Source organism: Eptesicus fuscus, chromosome 23 (assembly GCF_027574615.1).
Source record: "Eptesicus fuscus isolate TK198812 chromosome 23, DD_ASM_mEF_20220401, whole genome shotgun sequence".
NCBI lineage: Eukaryota > Metazoa > Chordata > Mammalia > Chiroptera > Vespertilionidae > Eptesicus > Eptesicus fuscus.
In genome coordinates this window covers 9,548,141-9,571,636 of record NC_072495.1, presented here as the reverse complement: position 1 = coordinate 9,571,636, position 23,496 = coordinate 9,548,141, and the positions used below count along the sequence as shown (strand labels likewise).

The following is a 23,496-nucleotide window of genomic DNA, read 5'->3' as shown; positions in this document are numbered from 1 at the left end:
CTTAAAATTAATCTGTTTAAATGAATACACGTTCCCAAAGGGTTAATTAGGATCTACACATACTACTGAAGAAGACAGTTAAGACTTTGCCTATTAATCCTACTTCTACAACTGTTTCTCAGTAATAAATAGATAAAAGAAGTATAACATATAGTAGATAATTTCACACAATAAATCACAAAACTCAGGAATAACATTTACATTAGTTTTAGCTTTTGAAACATAATGAAAATAAGCATCAACTATAAAATCCCATTAAAAATGCTGGTTTCTCATAACCATTCGTGATTTTCATCTAGTTTATACTTGAACATAAGCTTCAGTCTGAAATCTCATTAAGCAAGTTCATTCAAGTAGAAATAAAACATTACTTCCACTATTTTCTAGAGTCATGGGAGTGACAAAGGTTAATATTCAGTGCCTTCTCAAAAAACATTTTAATCTTATCAAATAAAAAAGGGGGACCACCTTCTGTATAATTATGCAGCTTTTCTTATCTAAAGAAATTAACTTATCTAAGAAACTGCTTAATGAACAATGCAACTACAGAGCAGTCATCACCAAATAACTGACACTGATGGCTATGCACAGGTCAAAATACAGCTAACATGTAAACATAGCGTATCACTTACCTTCATCTTAGCAGAGTCCAGGTCTCCTCTCCACAGGCTGCCACACACTTGAGTATCATACATTTCCCAGCCCTTTCAGGTTTTTTACTTTAGAAATTCTGTTCATGAACAACTGAAATTCTTTACTCAGCGAGCAAAGAAATTTCACCCCCAATACTAAGTATATGAAATACTCAAGAGTGTTCATTTGGAGAGGAATTCTGGAGAAAGACTCAATAAAATGAAATTGGAAACTTAGTGTTCTCTATTTTCCCTCCTAACTTTCCAAACTTAGATACCTAAAATGGATTGCCCACTTTCTCCCCTAAGTTAGTATTATTAATTACTGTATTTCCATACTCTCTACGGAACTGCTGTCTAGTGTACCAGACTTATATTAAAGATCCATGAACTATGAGCTATATTCAATCTAGACTTAGAGGTAGAGTAGAAATATCTCTTCCTACTGAAAATGCATGCAAGTTTCTTTTACTTAAGATAAACTACAATAGCCACCTTTACACTAAGAGTTGTTTTGGTTGTTTTTTAAGCACATTTCACTCGTCACCTTCTTCACATGACTGTTGGTCATGTCTTGTCAAGTCATCTCAAATCTTTTCTTGAAGTAAGCAGAATATAAATATATAAGCAAACAGTAAGTGAAAATGAATCTATATTAACCACTGAGTGTTTCACACAGAAAAGGATTTTCCATTTAAATTTTGTGTAAATAACTTTATCATCCAGTGTTTTTAAAATTGAGAACCTACCCAAAGTTTCCAATTTCTTTATATGTGGAGTGTTTTGTTTTTATTTGCCAAGTGATTAGCACTTTATCTTAATACATGAGTATTTCTCATTATGCTAAATGCATTCCAATTACTTATACTAACTTTTACTAATTTGATATCCACAAAGGTAAATTTAAATAATTTTTTGAAGTGAAAACAACTCCACAAAAATTAAGGTGTGCACATTCTTATCATTATGTAAACTTGTAATTATTTAGAAAGCGATATATTTGATCAATAACACTGACAAATTTGGTCAAAATACTTGCCTCCATTAACTACTCTTTGGTCTGAACCGGAATTCGGGTTGAAATCTGACGTGTGAGAAGTGGATCTTGATGCCATGGAGCCCGATCCAGGCTGGCCCATACGCGGTGAATTCTGTCGCCCACTTCCCCAGGACATGACTTCTCTATTTCTTTGTCCAGGAGGAATATATTTATTTTCCCTGAAAATGAGAGATCCTCTAAATTATTTTATCCTAATAGGAACCAGGCCAATAAAACAAACCTAAAAGTAATTTAGGCAGACGGGAATTCTTCCTATAAAAAGGTTAAACACTAAACCAAACTGCCCCACTCCCAGAAACCCTTTGCTTCCAATTTACTCTGAGTTCTAGCTCGCCACCTTTCATTTCCCTCAGATTCTCCCTCCTTAGCAAAGTTTAACAGACGTGTGTTCACTCTAATCTGCTCTGCCTCTTCACGGCTGACTCTATTAGTCATAGCCCAGCTTCTTGAACCTTCTTCTTCCTTGGCTTTCTCCTTGTTTTCTCTGAGATCTCTTCTCTCTGTGCCTATCCAAGGTTGTTCATGGCTTTAACATCAACAATGCTGATGAATACCAGGTGCCCCTGCCAGACCCAGTCTCAACATCTCCCACTGTACACTTTCATTCAAATCACCAGACTCTCAGCTATGAGTGTGGTGAAACGGGATGCATATCTTACGCTACCAAATACATAGCAGGTGCTTTTCAACACACGTCTGAACAGATGAAAGGTCTGTGAAGCCCTCAAATGCAATAAACTGCACAGATAGACTCATTATATCGCCTCTCAAACTTGCTCCACATTTTCTGTCTCCATTACCAGTTCAACCACCAGCTCACTTAGTTCTCAAATAAACCTCAGTCACCCCTGGTTTTTCTAACCTTTCCATTGCTAGCTCTGGTCTAGTTGGTTACCAAGTTCTCACACTTGAACTACTGCAACACTAACTGGTCTCCCTGTTTCAGTCAGTTCTCAATGTCCCAGAGTTCCTTCACATCATCTCCTGCCTACAAAGTGCTCTTTTAACATGACATGTGAAGCCCTTCACTACCTCAGTTCCTATCACCAGCGGCCACCCCTGCACCCTCAACACTCACCCTGTACCCTACACACATGAAACAACTGGCCTTTTCCTCAGCTGGTGGGGTTCTTCCACTTTTCTTTTCACCATGTGAGGAATTCTTCTATTTCTCTGAGTGGCTGATAGATCTACTATGCTATCACGAAATGTCACCCCCTCTGACCATACAGGCTATGCTAGTTCCTCCTCACTCTGAACGTCCCTAGTACTTTGAACACACCGCTAATCTAAATGAGCTCTTCCAGACCTTGGCTTTCTCATCGCTGTATATCCAATACGTGACAACAGAAAGCTGATGCTCTAAAAATACTTTCCAAGATTTCTATAATCTTCTCTCTAATAGAACCTTAAAGCAATTCCATTTGCATTTCCTACCTAAGCTACATTAAAGGAAGATGAAATATAATAATAATAATAATAATACACCTTCTCACACAGACCTTGAATGGTGTATCCAAAATACTGCATCATGATTTCCTTTAAATACCTAGTGTTTATGCCGTGACCCTCACGTTCACTGGAATTTCTCTGAACTGCTGTGTATTTTTCTTCCTCGCTCCTATCATCATTTTCCAGGGCTACGCGGGCTTTGTACTGGGCACTTGATTCAATTTCTTCTGCTAATTGGTTTGCTCTTGCTTCTCGTTTTAAAAATTCTTCTGAATTATCCCTTTCTAAGGGCACCCTGAAACATGAGGAAAACAAAAAGCAAAGTGAGTATTTTAAAGTCATAGTTTACGTAATTGTCACAATCAACTATTAAGGGAATTTAGAGTTTGAAATTCTGGTAAAACTGTAAGAGAGTTACAGTGATCTATATATTGTAAATCAAAACTTGAATTATGTTATTATCTTTTCTCTAAAGGAATATAACATTTCCAAAACCAGTTAAATTGATTATTCCCCCATAACTACTAGACTTGTTAATTTAGTGTATAAAATGTTTATACAGCATACATTTAGAGTATATGTCAACTATGTGTATTCCCTGTTTAATGGGAATTTATCAGCTTAGGGAGTAATAGATAATGCTTTCACAAAATTGTTTAATTTAAAAGCAACAGAATTTATTCAACATCATAATTTAAGTTGATAACCAGAGACAAATGCACTAAAATAAAAGCAAACTTTTTGAACTTACGTATATGAAGATAAACTGCTATCATATGTAGACACTACACCATAATTTTCTTCATTATATCGAAACATATCATTGGGATCCCATCCATTAGACTAGAAGAAAATGAAGCTCATTTTTCAAAATGACAAAGTATTTGTCTTCTTTAATTCAGTTACAATCAGTATCTGCATTAACAATATCTATCCTACTATACTATACTAGCACAATCTAGAAAATAGGCAAAATTTTCCTTTAGAAATGTTTTAAGGAAAAACTTTTCTTGTACATCAGCCCCTACAAGTTGGTAAGTAACTATATAAAACAATTATTTGACAGATTAGTAAAAATTCAGAACATTTCAGTTAATTCATAAAACATGAGCCCCCTTAGGTCAGGATTCTCTCCTTTCCCTACTCCCTAGCAGCCATCTTTCTAAAGCAGCGGTCACCAACCTTTTGGACCTCGCGGACCACCGGTTGTTGACCGCTGTTCTTGAGGGTATTTACTGGAAATCTTGACTGATCATCAGGTCTGTGACCTGAGTGGACTAATCATCAGGTCTGTGCAGGACAAGGGGTGTTTTTGACAGCCAAAAAGATTTTCAGTGTTTTGGAGGAAGGAAGGAAGAAGCCAAAGCTTTCCCTGCTTCATTACTACTTATAGGTGGAGCAGGGTACCAGTTCCCTGCCATCCTTCCCTCCCTTTGCGAAGGCTGAGACTCAAAGGAAAGGCAGCATGACAGAGAAAACAGGCAACCACTGGACAAAGCCACAAGAGCAGTTTTAGAACCAGCTTTGCCATTAGTAGCTATGGTCCTCAGCAATGAAATTCTAGGCCTTGGTACCCTAACCTGTAACCTCAGTGTAGTCAACTGATTTCTCTACAATCCTATGAGAAAACTACCATTCTCTCAAGCTAAACTATATACTTAAAAAAATTTTTTTTCTATTTATTGATTTTGAGAGACAGAGGAAGGGGGGAAAGTGGGAGTGGGAAGGGGGGGGGGGAGAAGAAGGGAGAGGGAGAGAGAGAGAGAGATCGATCAATTTGTTGTCCCAATTATTTATGCATTTATTGGTTGCTTCTTGTATGTGCCTTGACTGGGATTGAACCTAGCATATCGGGACAATGCTTTAACCTTTTGCACTCGGATGTCGAGTGTGACTCGACCCTGTTAGCATCGGTAGCAGCTCGATGAAAAAAGCAAGCGAATGCAAAGGGCTAAGCAACTGAGCTACCTGGTCAGGGCTAAACTACACTTTTTAATCCATAAAAATTAATCCATCAGGGGCAGAGGCAGCAAGAATCTTCACTGGTGAATATTAATGTCTAGGTAATCAATTGCTTCTCTATTGTTTCAACTCTTCTTTTAAAGGCCTGACTGGTGGAAAGGACCAAAATACAGTCCATAATCATTATCCATCCCAGAAGAGAGAACACAGAATCATCCAAGCAATGTCCATGGCAACTTCAACACAAAAGCTTGCCTCTAAGGTCACCCATCGACCTTGAGTTCTCTGTGTTAGTCCAGATAAAACTATAACGTAGCCCTAGTTGGTTTGGCTCAGTGGATAGAGCGTCAGCCTGTGGACTGAAGGGTCCTAGTTGATTCCGGCCAAGGGCACATGCCCGGGTTGCAGACTCGATCCCCAGTGTGGGGCATGCAGGAGGCAGCCAATCAATGATTCGCTCTCATCACTGATATTTCTATCTCTCTATCCCTCTCCCTTCCTCTCTAAAATCAATAAAAATATATTTAAAAACAAAACAAAACTATAATGTAATTCCACCACTAAAACAACTCCTTAGGCCTAACATGGACAGAAAATCAGTTACCTGTGAAGGCTTTAAAATTACTTAAGTAGTTTATGCTCCATGTAAAAAATCTAAACTGCAGAAAAACACCCAATAAAAAGTAAATGTGTGCCTAACCACTATTAACAATTTCTTGGACATAATCCAGACAGTCCCTATGCACATATAATTGGCTCTCTCTTTATTTTAAAACCCAAATATGATCTTCTTGTTCTCCAACATGCTTTTTCATTCATTAAGTCTTACATATCTTCCCATACCAAAATACTTTTCTTTTTAATGGACATATAGTATTTCAATTGAATGAAGGTACACTGAAACTACTTAACTCACACCCTCTGATGATAGTGAGGCTATATCCAATTTTTCACTATCAGAAACAGCTGCAAAAAAATCCTCAAACATAATTATTTTCACGTCTACGGATTTATTATGGAAAATAAATTCTCAGGGGCAGAACTGCTAGACCAAAGTGTATGTGTATTTTAAATTTGGGTAAGACAGTGCCAGAATGCTCTCTAGAAAGCACCTATCCACTTACCTGCCTCACTACCAATAAAAAAGAGTGCCTGCTTCACTGCACCCTCCACACAGGTGCTGTGCAGACCTGAGAGCCTTCACATCGGGTTACATGTGATTCTTTAAAGCTTCAAAATTAGCCCTGGCCGGTTTGGCTCAGTGGATAGAGCGTCGGCCTGCGGACTGAGGGGTCCCGGGTTCAATTCCAGTCAAGGGCACGTGCCCACGCTGCGGGCTTGATCCCCTGTGTGTGGCATGCAGGAGGCAGCCAATCAATGATTCTCTCTCATCATTGATGTTTCTATCTCTCTCTCCTTCTCCCTTCCTCTCTGAAATCAATAAAAAAAACAACATAAAGCTTCAAAATTAATAGTGATGTGCTGCCTACGTATTTATAACTGAACAATGACTTAAAGATAAAGCACAGATTTGTTATAAGACTTCTCTGTAATATTCAATGGAAGATTCTTCATCCGATTCAAATTTTGCTCCCTAAACACTCATTTTTGTCACGAGACTTTGCTTTCTATCTCTGCAGTTTAGAAAATTTGTTTACAGAATCCTAAAGACAGCCTTTATTAAGCATTTGATTTACAGATGACGTGTTTAGGAAAAGTAAAAATATTTGCCCAGAGGCTTTTATAAATAGGTTTTTATGGAGAATGATCCTAATTTAGATTAAGAAATTTGTTGCTTTAATTATAAAGTTACCTAACTATAGACCTTAATAATTAGTACTTCTTTTTCAGACAAGCCTAAAAGATGTACTTTGACCTCACCTAAAGTCAACAGACAATTAAGGCACCACACCACTTGCCTTGGGCTGCCTCATGGGGCAGAGCACTCAAAGCAAAATATTCTGGCACTTCCAGTTTCCCATGGTTTAATTTGTAAGTTGCTTATTATGACTTTCTTTAAAAACTTAGGAATAATTCGTAAGCATCCCAAAGAAACATTTTTTCTGTATTTAATGTCCTGGGTTGGGGGTTGGGGGAAGGAGGGGAAATACAGACAACAATCTACATTTACACAATAAAACTGATGCTTTAAATATAATTACAACAACAACTATATACTTAAATTAAATCCAAGTGATAGGATGTCATACCACATCACATGGCCATAGTCTGATAGTAATCCAAAGATTTTACTTACGACGTCATTTTCCAAAGCTTCTAGCTCCTCACTGGTAGTGAGGTCTCCTGCATCCCAGGGCTCTAGGTCCTTCTCTTTGTGTTCACCGTTCACTTTAGCACTGATAGCTGAGTCAGTAAAAGCATCTGCAAAGGATGTTTTTGGTTGAAAGATCATACAACCACCCACACAATGGGCTAAACTATACACATAAATTACCAACAAAGATGTATGCTAAAAATAACTATGGAAAGGGAATTTCTAATACAGAAAGAATAACGTTCATTAATAACATTCATTAACAGTATGCTTTCAGATATCTGATGCTTCTAACTTCAGAAAACTTAATTGGCAGCATAGATAATTATTAATAAAGATATGTTTTCCATATAATTTTAAGCCACATGAAATGTTTTCATATATTCACAAATCATTAAATTATATGAAAAATAAATACTTTGTGTTTTTGAAGTAATCCAGAAAATGTCTATCCATCCACCTAATGATCTCTTTTGTTAAAAGAACCCAGTAGCCGAAACCGGTTTGGCTCAGTGGACAGAGCGTCGGCCTGCGGACTCAAGGGTCCCAGGTTCAATTCCGGTCAAGGGCATGTACCTTGGTTGCGGGCACATCCCCAGTAGGGGGTGTGCAAGAGGCAGCTGATAAATGTTTCTCTCTCATCGATGTTTCTAACTCTCTATCCCTCTCTCTTCCTCTCTGTAAAACATCAATTAAAAAAAAGAGAACCCAGTAATTAGACATGCCCTCAGTGGTCCTGCAGCCAGACATGGGAAGATTTTTCAACTTTCTGAACCCACGTCTATATGCAAGCATCAGTATCCTAACATACCCTTGCCATTTGTAACTGAAGCTATTCAAAGTGACCCATTCTCCACAGAACCCGTCTTTCTCTATAGCTACCCTGTTACAAAGTTCAGGCCCTACAGTGTTCCCGTCTCCAGAAAGTTCACACGGCAGGGCTATCTGAACTTCCAATCAATTCTTTCTCACTTGTGTCTGCTTCTCCTCTGCTAATATTACTGAGGAGCACTAGCTAGTGAGAGCAACATGGCATCAGCATGTTTGGCTGACGGGAACTATCTATCTGTCTATAGCAGCTATCCCAGCACAGGAAAATGTTCTCTAGTTGGGAGTTAGGACTCTGCTAAATAATGGTCCACTGGGGCAACATTAGAAAATGCTTTGGAGATAAAGGCTTGCACTTAAGTGGCTGGACTCATATGGCATCACCTAGCACAGGGCTAGACAGTGATACTTCTGCTGATCTGGCTCCCAGTCATTGTGCCCTCACCCCTACTGCAAGCTACCACCACGGAAAAGAAGGGAAGAATCAACAGCTGTGTCTCCTCAAAAGAGCCAATTCCAGAGTAATTTTTTTATTTGATACTGCTTCTGTAACTATTATCAGCTCTCTAGTGAGCCAGGTGATAACAAAGTAAGAAATTTATGCCAGCAAATTTATGGATGGCACTACAAGCCTAACTAGCTTTTACCTCCCCTCAGCCCAAACCAGGGATGGATGAAGGTGTGGGGAGGGATGCGGTAGCACACTCGCTAGGAAATAGAGACATCACTGCACTAATGGGCTTAGCTGCCAGCTCTACCAGCAGCACAGTTCTCCTTGCTAGCAGTAATGAAAGCCAAGCGTGTACGCAGGGGGCCTCCCCAGAGCTGCACACTATAGTTGAGAATGGGAAGGAATACTCACTAGAAGTGACTCCATTTTGGGAAAACTTTCTAAGAGAGCCTAACAGACTGATGCTGACTTCATAATGACATTTTCAGCTGGAAGCCACTTATGGTCCTAAAAACTTGGCTTTCCATGACATTCACCTAAATCAAGTTACACAGATTCTTGGTAAAAATTAATTTTGGCATGTGTATTTTCAAGAATGTGAAATGCTCTAAAAAAACATCAAATAATAACTTACATTAGGATGCTGAAATTCACTAGTTTAATTTTCACAAAACTAGAACAGAAAACTAGACTACAGAAAAATTCCAAACCAGTCATGTTATCTTCTGCAAGAAGCAACATGATTATTAATTTATAGTTAAGATCCTGTTAATGTTTTAATCACACTAATTTTAGAAAAGCATATACTTAAGTAAATAAAGCACATACTTAGATGGAAACCCAGTATTAAAAGTAGCATTATTTTTATTCACAAAATTAAAGCTCAAAGCAGCAAGAGATTTTTTTTTTACACAACAACACAAATGGACTTTTTCTCGCTGCGGAATGTGTGTGTATGTATGGCAAAGTATTTGGAAAGAGTAGAGACCAAGCCAAGCTGTCCTGAAATTTAAAAATACAAAAAAATAACTTAAATGTACTTTTATAATAATATATATTATTATAAAAGAAAACAGCAAGGCTCCCACTGAGGGTAAAAAAAAGCAAACTTCACTGAACCAAGTTTTACTCTGCTGATCAGAGTTTAGGCTGTAGAAAGAGGCCATTTATTAAATAACCTATTTTTCCAATTCTACATTATCTTAAATCTCCTGTTTATAATACCAACCTTATAAAAGGAATTAACTATTCACCTGTTTTTACTTAGAGCATTATGGTTTTATTTCAAGGTAGAAATGGGGGAAGAGAAAATGTGAAAGTGTTTCTCTTAATAAAGGAATGATATTACTTTTATAATTTCCCCCAAAGAGCCCTAGCCTATTTGGTTCAGTGGATAGAGCATCCACTACAGGATTTGATTCCTGCCAAGGGCACATGCCCGGGTTGTTGGCTTGATTCCCCAGCAGGGGGAGTGCAGGAGGCAGCCAATCAATGATTCTCTCTCATCACTGATGTTTCTCTCTCTCTCTCTTCCTTTAAAATAAAAATTAAAAATTAAATTAAAAGATAAATAAATAAAATCAAAATTTCCCCAAAGACAACCCCTTTTTAAAGATGGGTAAAAAGTTTAGGGAAAGATGCGTTGAAGTGGGGAGTCAGCACAAAATGAGGCTATAGTGTCAGGACGCTGGAGAACACCCTGGTCATAAATACTCTATTTCAGATCAACACTGTATCATTAGCTAAAAGAAATCAAGACCTGGATATTCCATTCTACACTGTTACCAACAACCACTACTATAAATTCTAAAAATGCTTTATTAACAGCCATGTTTGGATATTTTAAAAACATTGTTGGTATTACATAGTACAATGTTATATCCAGAATGCCAGCAAAGTTCAGAAAATCAACTGGCTATAATCAATTGCAATTGTGGGAATTTGCATGTAGATTTTCCTAATGCCATAAGTCAGAGTATATTAATTTTCCATTATCTTCTATGGTAAGAAACAAAAGCATTATAAAGGCAAGATGCAAGAATACAAAGTGACTGTTAGAAAAATATTACCTGTTTCTGAAGCAACTACAGGTACAGAAAGAAAAAAAAAACACAAAAATTATCAGATGAAATAATGGATATAAATTCATCATGTGCTTAATTCCCTGCTTTATAAACATCCAATTTACAAAAATCTCTAAACTATAACAAAAAAGGAGTATAAAACTACCTGCCCCGTGCCCGCCCCCCCTCCGAACTCCCCTCTTCTACCCCTACAGCAGGTGGGCTCTCAAAGCCTTCCCTTCCTTCTGATTCTGGGCAAAAACCCAGTCATTCTGAGCCAGTGGTGCCACCTTGTGGTGATTGGAAAGAAATGCCTCAACCAATATGCTTCCCCTCCACCCGCCACAGGCATTCCCTCAGTTCCATACCCAGGAAATAGGATAGGTGCGCTCCTCAAGTTTTCCTCTTTTACTTCTCAGTCAATTATGACTGAAGAAGCAAAGTTGTTGGGGAATATTTTAAAGAGCCAGAATAGTGGTAAAATAAGTTAAAGGCTAGTAGCATACCATAAAGTAATATAAATTAAATTTATTAAAACTACAAAATGAGCCCTGGCTGGTTTGGCTCAGTGGCTAGAGCATCGGCCTGCAGACCAAAGGGTCCCGGGTTCGATTCTGGTCAAAGGCACATGCCCGAATTGCGGGCTCGATCCCCAGTGGGGGGTATGCAGGAGGCAGCCAATCAATGATTCTCTCTCATCATTGATGTTTCTATCTCTCTCTCCTTCTCCCTTCCTCTCTGAAATCAATAATACATATATATATTAAAAAACTACAAAATGACATAAAACTAGAAGTTTAAAAATCATTATCAGACTTAACAACAGAACCCCTAAAATATGCTTCCAGAAAAGTCTTCACCAAAATCCTCAACTATCTAGTTCATCTTTCAATTAAATCTGTTTTGTCAAACACTGATTTTTTTAAAAAACATAGGTATTTTTATTTCAGAGAGGAAGGGAGAGGGAGAGATAGAAACATCGATGATCGGCTGCCTCCTGCACACCCCCTACTGAGGATCCAGCCCGCAAACCGGCCTTTGTACCCTTGACCAGAATCAAACCTGGGACCCTTCAGTCTTGCAGTTCGACACTGTATCCACTAAACAAACCAGCTAGGTCTCAAACACTGAAATCCTAGATAAATAAAAAATTTCATTTCAATGATATCATTCTATTTTGACCATTATTAATAATGTGACTTTTTCAATTACTTTAAAAAGTATTTTCTTAACATGTACCATCAATTATACATGGACCAATCTATACACAATAGAGTCTACAGTTATAGTGGGTGCCAATCTCACAAATGAGACCATATTTAATATTTACTGAGTATTAGAGTATTATTGAGTTTGAATGAGCTGGGGATTCATATCTGACTTAAGATAGAACCCCTGACTTTTCCTGCAGGAGCTCTAGGTATATGGAAGAGTAGTTACAGATTGAAGCAAATATTTAGTTCTGAAAATAAGAGGCTGTGGCCTTAAAAGCAACAGTTGATCAAGGCCTTCAAAAACACAAGCAAGAATTAAGTAGGGGTGCTCAACAAGTGTGACTCAGCAGTTGAGCGTCAACCTATGAACCAAGAGGTCAGGGCACATGCCCAGGTTGCAAGCTCTATCCCTGGTAGGAGGCATGCAGAAGCAGCCGATTAGTGATTCTCTCTCATCCTATTCGATATAATAAAAAGCTAATATGCAAATTATCCCTACGGGTGGGAGTTCGACCAACCGGGAGTTAGACATGTGCTGACCAACAGGGGGCAGCGCAGGACATGGTGGGCGTCAGGGACACAGCCCTGGCAGCAGGCGATAGTGGAGGCGCTGCCAGCTCTGATGGGCTCCGAGGAAAGCAGAACCGCTGGGATGGTGGAGCAGGTGAGTGGGCGGCACCAGGTCATGGTGGGTGCAAAGGAAGGCCCCAGCCGGCAGCCGCTAGGGACCCTACCCATACACGAATGCACTGGGCCTCTAGTCATTATTCTCTCTCTCTCTCTCCCTTTCTTTCTGGGGGGAAAAAAATCATATATATATATATGAATTAAGTAGGGGGAAGGAAAGGGGTTATAATATAGACTAGAGTAGCATTAAAAATAAAATTTCTGCCCAACCAGTGTGGCTTAGTAGTTGAGCATCGACCTATGAACCAGGAGGTCATGGTTCGATTCCCAGTATGAGCATATGCCCAGGTTGCGGGCTCCATCCCCAGTGTGGGGTGTGCAGGAGGGAGCCAATCAGTAATTTTTCCTCATCATTGATGTTTCTCTCTCTCTCTCTCTCTCTCCCTCTTGCTTCAATAAAAATATGTATTTAATAAAATAAAAAAATTTCTCCAAACTGTACACAAGTCCATAGGTGAGATTACCTTTGTATTTTACTCATATTTTTATGAATTTTCACATCATAAGTATATACTAGACCAGGCATTTTATTATATAGGAAATATTAAAGAATAGCGTGAAGAAACAAGATGGGGATAATGAACACAGTGAGGGCCCAGGTTGTGTGGGTAGAACAACAGAACCAAGTGGACTAGTGGAGGCAAGGTCCTCAGGCAGGAAAGGGAAAAAGGGTAAGAGAGGGTTTCAGGGAGATGGGGCACAGGGAGCCTCTAGATTAGGGATTCTTAAAATCATTATCAGACTTAACATGTACCCCTCTGGCATTTTAGGGGATCTTATGGATTTAGTAATTGCATAAAAGACATAGGAAATAAAATATAATGAAATGCTGTTATCAAAACCCAAAAAAACACATCTGTGCCATAGTGATATATGCTTCTTTATTAATCTGTAAACAGTAAATTCTAACAGCAAGTAACTATTGCAATTTTAAAGAGTCAACGAGCATAAGTAATTTTTTAGGTATCCACATCCATACAAATGATATAAAATTACTTGAATGCTATAGGTGCTAGAGTCATAGATACTGCAAATACTAGTGATTTGTTGCCTACATTAACAATGGAGGGGAAAAAAGCTAAATTTCAATGAAAAGGTAATGCAAATAAAAATGTAATTTTTTTTTCCCATCCAAGTTCAAAAATGCCCTAAGTCCACTCCACAAAGCATTTGGAAATCCATGGATCCAGGTTAAAAATTATGTTTTAAAAAGTAGTAAGAAAGAACTTTCTGCTGTGGAATAAAAATGACTGGAAAGAACTGATCGGTAGAAACAGGTTAAAAAAGATCTGCGGAGTCCTCCTAAACCTCCAGCAAGAGTTAGAAACTAACCAGAGCATAATGGAATGTCCCCAGCCACACCCAGCAGGCTGGCTATAGGAGTCTACAGAGAGGAGTTTAAAAATGGAAGGCCAGAGGAGGATCATACAAATGAACCCAATTCTTTATTTAAAAAATGGAAGGCTGGGGAAGGGTCAGAGAGCCCTCTGAGGGGCACAGAAGAAAGGGAGAAGAGTCAAGGTTAAGTTGGCTGTGGTCAGAGTGGACCTTGGTCACAGTAGATCTGGGAGGGCATTCTGGAATAGAAAGCAGTTACAAGCCATGACAACAGTCATGCAAGCAGACTGCTAAAATGGGATGGAGATAATACACATATGTAACAGAGCTCAGAAGGCTAAGTTTCTAGAGGAATAGTGCTCTGTTCCAAATAACCAACATGAAAATAATTTTTTGTAAAATCTACCATTTGCACCCTAACCTTGGAAGGAAGGTATCAGGGTCTTAGCCACAAAACTATGGAAAACCTGAAAGCCTCTGTTCTAAACACTAAGAAATTATAGTTACATTACAAAATACACCAGACAAGCACTTGCCTATTAAAAAATGCAGGAGTGGATACTGTTCATTTTGAATGACCACAACTATTTTCTAATTGTAATTCTAGGCTATCAAGCAGAACTATTTCATATTAGAAGTAGTACCATGGAGATGACAGTTATAAAATAATAAATTCATGTCTTTGAGGTTAGATCCATAAAAGTCAGTCCCAAAAATTTTCCTTCAACTGAAAGTTTTATTTATTTCTTTTTTAGGAGAGAATGAATCAGAAAGAGCTAGAATAAAGTAATAGGTCATCCTGAATTCATACTTGGTAGGATCGGAACAGGAAACCAGGATCTGTTCTGCAGCACAGGCAATAGAGCCTTTCCAGCTCTTGTCCCAGCAGCTGAGAGATTCCACAAAAGGTTAGATTTCTTATTCCTGCATTACCTCCAAAAGATATTAGAAGACATTCTAACAGTGATGCCAAAAGAAAGATAGTTTGTGGGGTGAGGCATCAGCAGGTGGGCATTCTGTTTTCAGCTTCTCCAAGGGCTCTGGGTGCAGAGCCCCATTTTGAGGGGAAGGAGGAGCTTTTAGTCTGTGCTATTTGGAAGGGCAAAATGGCTCCAACCAGTGTTTCAGCATCTCTTTATAAAAGGAACAATTTTCATCTCAAAAGTTAAAGAATGAGAAAGGAAATAAAGTAATTTTGTATAAATTTAGGGCAAAAAAAGACAAACATTCAGAAATATTCAGAAATCAAAAAACAGAATTTAGTAACTGAACCGCCAGCACTACTAGCCAGCACAGTAGTCTTTTTACAAAAAACTTACTCTGAGAATTATAGCAAAAGTGTCCAGAAATAAAGAAAAAGTAAATGAAATTCATTCCAATTCTTACAGCTATATGCACGCCTGTTTCCTTGGCAAATACAAAAACAGTTTAAAGATTCAGACTGTTCTTTTCTAATATAAATTAGAGGAACAACTGTTCAAATGCACATGCTCACGTAAAATTCTGAGCCAGGGCTGATCTGGGTAAAAAAAGCAATCATTTCTCTCTTTAGTCAGATGGAATAGAAATTAAAATGGAGACAATTTACCCACATTCTCTCACTGCCCTACTTTTTTACTAGTTTTAATATATATCCTATTGATAAAGACACCACTAAGACTCTGCAGAGTAAGAGAAAATAAAACTAAAACCAGATAGTAACTGGGTATACTAGCATTATACAATACAACCAAGTAAACTGTCTTCCTGAAAGTGTCCTGAACTCATTTTCAATTACCTACTAGAGAGTTCAAGAATTCTACCTGTTTTACTTCAACTGTCCCACTAGCAGAGTGTAAGTCGTTTCTTGAGTCCCTCACTATCCCAAGGTTAATATTCATCTTTCTCACTTTTACCATTCAGCAAGCCTAGAGATGAAAAATCACATTCCACGCCTTTGAAACAACACACCTTTGATTACTAGTGAGGTGGACTATCTTTCCACGTGTTCACTAGCCATTTGTAAAACTTATTTTTATTCCATTTCCCCAGTGTGGAACATGTCTTCTAAATTTTATGGTACTTCTGCATACATGTAAGTCTTTAATATTTTATAATCAAATACTTAAATCTTTTACTTTATGCATTTTTGCTTTGATGTTCATACTTATAAAGTCATCCTCTATCCCAAACTGATATAAATTCATAGGCTTGTTCTAGAATTCCTATATAGTTTTAATTTAAAAATGTTTTTTCTTTAACCATTTAGGTTTTATTTTGGTTATAGGTATAAAATAGGAATCTAATTCCTCCCAATTGTCCCAACAGCACTTACTGAATAACCCACCTTAACTCCATATTTAAGTATTATCTTTACCACATATTAATAAAATGCTCATATAAATTGTCTGTTTTGGATTCCCTATTCTTTACCACAATCATCACTATTCTTTAATTCTAATGCATTTTACTGTATGGTAGGGCAAGTCATCTTTTGTGACTCTGGTAGAAAAGAATTTCCAAAATTCTTCTGTTAATACATAATACTTTATAAACTTTAGAATCATTTTGTCAATTTCTACAACAGAGATAATATTATCTTTAGATATTACTTTCAGGAGAGTAGACAACTTTAAAGTATTAAATATTTCTAGTCCAAGTATGGAACATTTCTCCATTTAGTCAAATCTTATTATATCCTTCCGTAGTGTTTTCACAGTCTTCAGCTTAACCACATATATTTTTATACTTTAAACTCATTTCTTTTGTAAATGTTTTTGTTTTATACTGTCTAGCTGATTAATGCTATTAAATAAAGAGGAAATCGCCGAGACCGGTTTGGCTCAGTGGATAGAGCGTCGGCTTGCGGACTCAAAGGTCCCGGGTTCGATTCCGGTCAAGGGCATGTACCTTGGTTGCGGGCACATCCCCAGTAGGGGGTGTGCAAGAGGCAGCTGATCGATGTTTCTCTCTCATCGATGTTTCTAACTCTCTATCCCTCTCTCTTCCTCTCTGTAAAAAAACAATAAAAAAAAAAAGAGGAAATCAATAGTTCTCATACATATTGTGAATCAGATCATCTTACTCTTATTAGTACTAAACAATATTTTTATTTTGTTTGTCTAAATAAAATTTTACTTTACGCTGTAGGTTTGCCTTTTATTCTTTTGTTTTTAATAAATAAATATTACTTTGACCTTAGCATACAAATGAATATAGCAGAGAATTTATATTTGCTCTAAAAATGTATAAACAAAATTTGTGGAAGGAAACCTTATTTTAATAAGTATGCAATACTTCCCTATGAATACCTCAAATTACTCCATTTAGCTTTCCCTCATCTGGTTCCATTATACCTGTTTTTTTTTAAAAAATCTCAATCTCTGTGCCACCTACACACTGGCCTCAATAAATACTAGTCTCCATTCACTACTTGCCCTCAGCACAGACACACATCCTTCTTTTACTAACCCACAGCAAAGCTGAGGCAGTAAACTTCCTAGTGGTTCAGTTTAAGGAAAGAATATCAGATCATGGTGTTACTTAGAGCTGGCTCCCTAGAAAAACTACAAGCCCAAGTCAACCTCCTGATAGGCCTTTCCTGCCCAGCTACCTGGGCAGCCCCCAGCCACAAGATATCCAACACCTCATCTGCCTACCACAGCCTCTCCTCCCTCTTGCCTAAAGGGCAGGCTATTGATCCTGATCACTCGACTAGCTTTAAAGCTGACTACCTGTCCAACTTTAGCATTTCCTGCCCTTGTACAGAGCCTATTGCACTCCTAGCTCCAAGAATGTGTCTACTCAGCTCCAAGGCTGTGGCCTGCCTGCCCGACCAGAGCACCAACCATAAATGAATCTGAAACACGTTTGACCTCCTCAGAATCCAGCACTTCCCAGGCCATATCCTGCTCTAGGATCTGTCTCTTCCTTCAATGACTGCCATGGCATCCCAATGCATGCCTTGCAGAAGAGAGCCCTCTCTGCTGCTCAGAATGTCTTGTCCTATCAGACCTGCAGGGCAACCACAATATTACAGTATTAGAAAAAAATAATCTGTATGACATTGTCTCTCACTGCTCTCTAATCACACATTCACACCCCAACTTCCTCCAACTACTATAACTTATACAATTCTTCATGTCTCTGGACTCCATTTGAAAAACAATACCACCTATTTCAACATTCCATTCTTCTTGATTTTTCACATGCCTTGATGTCTCCAACTCTGAAAATGCCTAGGGCAGAGCTTCTTAACACGGAATATATGAACTCCTTAGGGAAATGTGAACACCATGGAATTAAATGTAGAAGCCTGTGTGTTTTTCTAGGATGAGGATATACAGTTTCACTAAGTTTTCAAAAGGGACTCCAAGTAGATTAAGTCTTGAGTTTCTCTGAACTGCCCATAGTGACAAGCACAGCCATGGACACATTCCACAGCTCATTAAGTATTTGTTGGCAGGCTGTATTCATAAGACACTTATAGCTTTCTCACTCTTTACATGAAGGCTCTAATTTCATTCGTTCAAAAGACATTTATATTACACCAGTACTATGTGCCAAAACACTATACCAGGCTCTGAGGACCAAAAAAATAAAAAACAAATAAAAATACAGTATCCATATACTAGTACAAGGAGCTCAAAGTATAATAATGAGGGAGACAGAAACATCTATCCTATCCTATATAATAAAAGCGTAGTATGCAAACTGTCCCCTCGACTGGGAGTTTGTCTGGGAGTTCGAGCAGGGAGCAGGCCCGGCTCAGGGAAGGGAGGGAGGCCCGGCGGCAGCAGGCAGCCAGGGGAAGGGAGGGAGTACCTACCTGGTCGGCAGCCGACTAGGGACCCTACCAAGTGCACAAATTTTGTGCACTGGGCCTAGCTGGTAACTATGACGTGCACTGACCACTAGGGGGCAGACACTCAACACAGAAGCAGAAACCAAAGGCATGGAAACATGGAGACTGATGAATCTCAGGGGGAAGAGGGGAGGGGAGAACGAGAAGAAATAAACCAAAGATCTTATATGCATACTAGAGGCCCAGTGCACGAATTTGTGCATTGGTGGGGTCCCTTGGCCTGGCCTGCAGGAATCTAGCCAAAACCGGCTCTCCAACATCCCCCGAGGCATCCCAGATTGCGAGAGGGCGCAGACCAGGCCAATGGACCCCACCAGTGCACAAATCTGTGCACTGGGCCTCTAGTCCAGGGGTCCTCAAACTTTTTAAACAGGGGGCCAGTTCACTGTCCCTCAGACCGTTGGAGGGCCGGACTATAGTTTAAAAAAAACTATGAACAAATTCCTATGCACACTGCACATATCTTATTTTGAAGTAAAAAACCAAAACGGCAAAAACACCCGCATGTGGCCCACGGGCTGTAGCTTGAAGACGCCTGCTCTAGTCTAATCTAATTATAATACAATACGTTATAAGGGCAATGATACAGCCATTATGGGGAGGGGCTTATATGTTGCTGCTGAAATTATGAGACCATATAAGTGACTGGTATGTGGTAAGCAGAGGGCAAAGAAACTAACACTGGGAACACAAGCACATGAAGGGCAGTGCAGTGTGATCGAAACAAAGCCCAAGAATAAAGCAGAAAAGGAATAATTAATAAGACACATGAGAAATAAAGAGCAGCTTCTGAAGGAGGGTGAAATCAGCAGGATCAAATGCACCAGTAAAGACTTCAAAAGAGTCCAAAAACCTAACAATTAGAGGTTACTGGTAGCCTCAGAAGTTTCCAAGATGTGAGCACAAAAGGCAGATTACAATAGAGTGAGAAGTTAGTGGAAAATAGTAATTAAAATGTTTGGATAAGAAAGGAATAAAGACAAGATACTCCCTAGAAGAACTCAAGATTAAAAGGGATACTTTTTAGGATAAGAGGGACTTGAATAGGTTTTCAGGCTAAAGGGCAAGAGTAAGCAGAGAGGAAGAGGTTGAGAGTTTGGAAACAGAGAGGTGATATAAAAGAGCGAGAACCAGGAATGGCAGAATGGATAGAGTCAAGGGCATGACTGGAGAAGTAGAGATTAAGCAGGAGGTGAGACATCCTCTTCACTAAAAAAAAAACAAAGGAAAGAGAACAGTGATGGCAAAGGGCGAAGATGCCCTGGCCATGTAGCTCAATTGGTCAGAAGGTCGTCCCGATACACCAAGGTTGGGGGTTCGATCCCTGGTCAGGGCACATACAGGAATCAACCAATGAATGCATGAATAAGTGGAACAACAAATCTCTTTCTCAAATCAATAAATAAAATTTTTTAAAAAATGAAATAACACAGTATTAGATTACAGTCAAAGCATGAGTGTGAGACAAAGTATGTTCTGTGTTATTTCACCAAATCCAGCATTATATGTATTATTGATCAGCCCTAAGAGCCCATATGCAGTAGGAAAAATTATAGAGGGCTAAAGTAGGCAAACTTTTTCTATAAAGTTTTCTATAAAGTAGGCAAATATTTTTTTGTTTTGCAAGCCATATAAGTCTCCATTACAACTACTCAACTCTATCACTGTAGCGTGAAACACAGTCACTGACGACACATAAAGGAATGGCCATAACTATGTTACAATAAAACTTTATTTACCAATGAGTAGATTTGGCCCACTTGACCCCTGTTCTCTAGACTGAGAATACTACAATGGAAATAAAGCAGTAGAAAGAAATATGAGGGAGAATGAAATAAGGTAATAGACAAGAAGGCACAGAACTGAAACATAGTTGAGTTGGGATATTAAAAAGAAAAATATATAAATAAGGAGCAATAGGAAGAGCAGAAAGAAGGCGAGAGAAAAAAGCAGGTGAGAAAGGAACATTGGAAAGAGACAGGAAACCAAGTTAAAATAAAATGCCAATTTCAAGGTATGTATATGCCGGTCAAGGGCACATACTTGGGTTGCAGGTTTGATCCCCGGTCCCAGTCGTGTGGGAGGCAACCAATTGATGTGTCTCTCTCACACTGATGTTTCTCTCCCTCTCTCTCTCCCTCTCTCCTTTTCACTCTCTCTAAAAGTCAATGGAAAAAATATCATTGCATGAGGATTAACAAATAACAAAAACAAGATAGACATTTGAGAAGATACAAGAACAGAACACAGTGCTTTCATCTATACTGCAACGCAGTTACAGAGAACCTAGCATGGCTAGCTTCTGAAAAAGCAAGCTAACATAGGTGAGAACCTTGTTAAGAGGACCAAGAGAAAAGCTTTAACTTTCTGGTGGCTTGTAACTTCTAAACAACAGTGTAGAAAAATTAGCACAACAGAAACAGCTGTTGGCATAGACTAAATCATAAAAATTGCTGAGTTATAATTTGCATTAGAATTGACTATGGAATTTGACCAAGAGAAAATCAATTTAAGAATTTTAGAATCAAGTTCAAAATTGCCCAGAAGAGTCTTTCAATGTTACTGAACATTCAGCACTATAAAGTATGCTCTCTAAATGAATAACAGCAACTCTGACATTTTTCTCCTCAACGGACAGTTGAAGCATACTAAATTTGACTATAAATACATCACCGCTTTTATATTCTCTAAACGTAGTCCCATACATACCCTGAACCTTTTTTCAAATATATATGTTCTCCTTTACCATTTGTCTTCATTAATCATTTTCTATCCATAGCCCTCTGCCTTTCTCCCTTAGCTCTGTGCCTTTGATTTCTTTCCGGAGCATTTATAAAACTGAAACTAAAGCATTTATAGAACTATAAGCTTAATAAAACTATAAGTGTTATTTATAAGCATTATAAAATGAAAAATTTATAAACTAAAGCATTATAGAACAAATGGGACAAGAAATTTTCAGATGAGTATAACAGTAGCATGCTTAACCAGGAAACTGTAGAAAATCCTTTACAAACTATCTTTTAATAAGAACACAAACTCTCATTATTTACCCTACTAAAAGTACCAATGAATCTTCCACTAGTTTTTAATATTTTCCAAAAAAAAGCATTATAATCCCCATTTGTCTTAATCAGGTCATTTTTTAAAGTCCATATTTCTTTTTAAAAAAAATGTCTGTAGAGTCTGCTTGAAAAAATTTTATAAACCATGAAGCATACTTAGGAAATCAAAACTCACCTCTTCTTGCATAACTGGAGTCCATATCTTTAAACTGTACCACAACGAAGTCTGAACACTTAAACAAAATACTCTCCATTATTTCTTCACGTTTTGGCCCTGAACTGGATTCTGTACTTTTCTCATGTGCAGCATCAAGGACCAAATCACACTTAAATGAAAAACATGAGTAAATATTTAAACACTTATAAAATAAACTTGACAGGACTTCTTCAGCATATCAAGGTACTATGCTTACCTGCCTCTGGCAAAAAATAATCTATCTCAAGAGAACTATAATTATATGTTTTCCTCAGAAATATGAACTGTTTCCCATTCCATCTTTTAAAAATCCTCTCACCTAAAAGTTGGTCCTTGCTACCATGGTATGCCTCGAGCACATTAATAGTAATAAAAAAAAAAAATGAACAACCCAATGTCTCCCTCTTCTGGTCCACAATACTTGAAAAGGCCAAAATATTTTTGTTGTTGTTGTTGTTAATGCTCACCAGAGGATATTGATTTTTAGAAAGAGTGGAGGGGAGAGAGAGAGAGAAACACTGATGTGAGAGAGACACATCGGTTGGTTGTCTCCCGCATACGCCCCACCGGGGATAAGGATTGAGCCTACACTTGAGGTAGGTGCCCTTGACCAGAATTGAACCCAGGACCCTTCAGTCCATACTTCACCTACTGAGCCAAACCAGCTAGGGCAAGGCCAAAATATTTTAACAAGCACACAGAGCAAGAAATCATTTTGATTATACATACCATCTACAAAATAATCAGTATTTGAAACTGAAGAGCAAAATCATTCAAAGTGGTTTTAAAAAGTGCTTTTAAGGTAAAGCACTGAGCATGAAAATGTGACAAACATACCCACCTCATAACTATAAATTGCTAAATCAGAAACCAACAGGCACTGTCGGGAAGCCACACAAGCACAGGGCAGTTAATGATTCATGGGGTTTCACATTTAACAAAAAGGAAGAGTAAAAATTACCTTAGGACTGTATGTTTTAAAAACTCCTTCATATATACCTCCGTTTTTCACTTGTACTTCACATTTGGATCCCTAAAAACATATAATTAATTTATCAAAGAAACAGTGTGCTACCCAGTCATGGTGGTAATTGTTTTCAATTTACTTTTTATAGCTCATCAGGCTTCATTCAACATTATCAGGTGCCCATTGACAGAATAAAAGTTTTTAAAATATCAACAATACACAATTCTCACAGGATTCTGCTCAGAATTTACAGTATGAACTTAAATACTGAAGTTAAGCATTTCTGACTCCAGTTTTATTAGGTGACAAAATAATGCATCATAACAACTATTAATATTATTATGTACACAGCAGGGTTAACAAGAATGCTTTTTATAGTGAATTACAATAACTTGGGTGGAATTCTAACCTCAGAAATTCTAGTCAGAATTCCTGATTAAACATGACCTAAGAAATGTTACAG

At 38.1% G+C, this 23,496-nt stretch overlaps 1 protein-coding gene across 7 annotated transcripts in view; it reads right to left on the bottom strand.

Moving 5' to 3' along the window:
* ATXN2 (ataxin 2) overlaps positions 1-23,496 on the bottom strand; it is an 88,024-nt gene that overhangs the window by 39,650 nt on the left and 24,878 nt on the right. For 4 of the 7 annotated variants that reach the window (XR_008555311.1, XM_054712807.1, XM_054712804.1 and 1 more), the window contains exons 4-10: positions 23,028-23,099; positions 22,046-22,196; positions 10,730-10,744; positions 7,364-7,488; positions 3,896-3,987; positions 3,242-3,439; positions 1,672-1,850 (exon numbers count right to left, since the gene is read on the bottom strand). Coding sequence is in view for 6 of the 7 variants with exons in the window: in XM_054712807.1 (XP_054568782.1) it covers positions 1,672-1,850; positions 3,242-3,439; positions 3,896-3,987; positions 7,364-7,488; positions 10,730-10,744; positions 22,046-22,196; positions 23,028-23,099 (832 nt within the window). In the remaining variant the exon portion in view is untranslated. The remainder of the gene's footprint in view (positions 1-1,671; positions 1,851-3,241; positions 3,440-3,895; positions 3,988-7,363; positions 7,489-10,729; positions 10,745-22,045; positions 22,197-23,027; positions 23,100-23,496) is intronic. The other 3 variants (XM_054712806.1, XM_054712802.1, XM_054712805.1) reach the window with 1 other exon arrangement.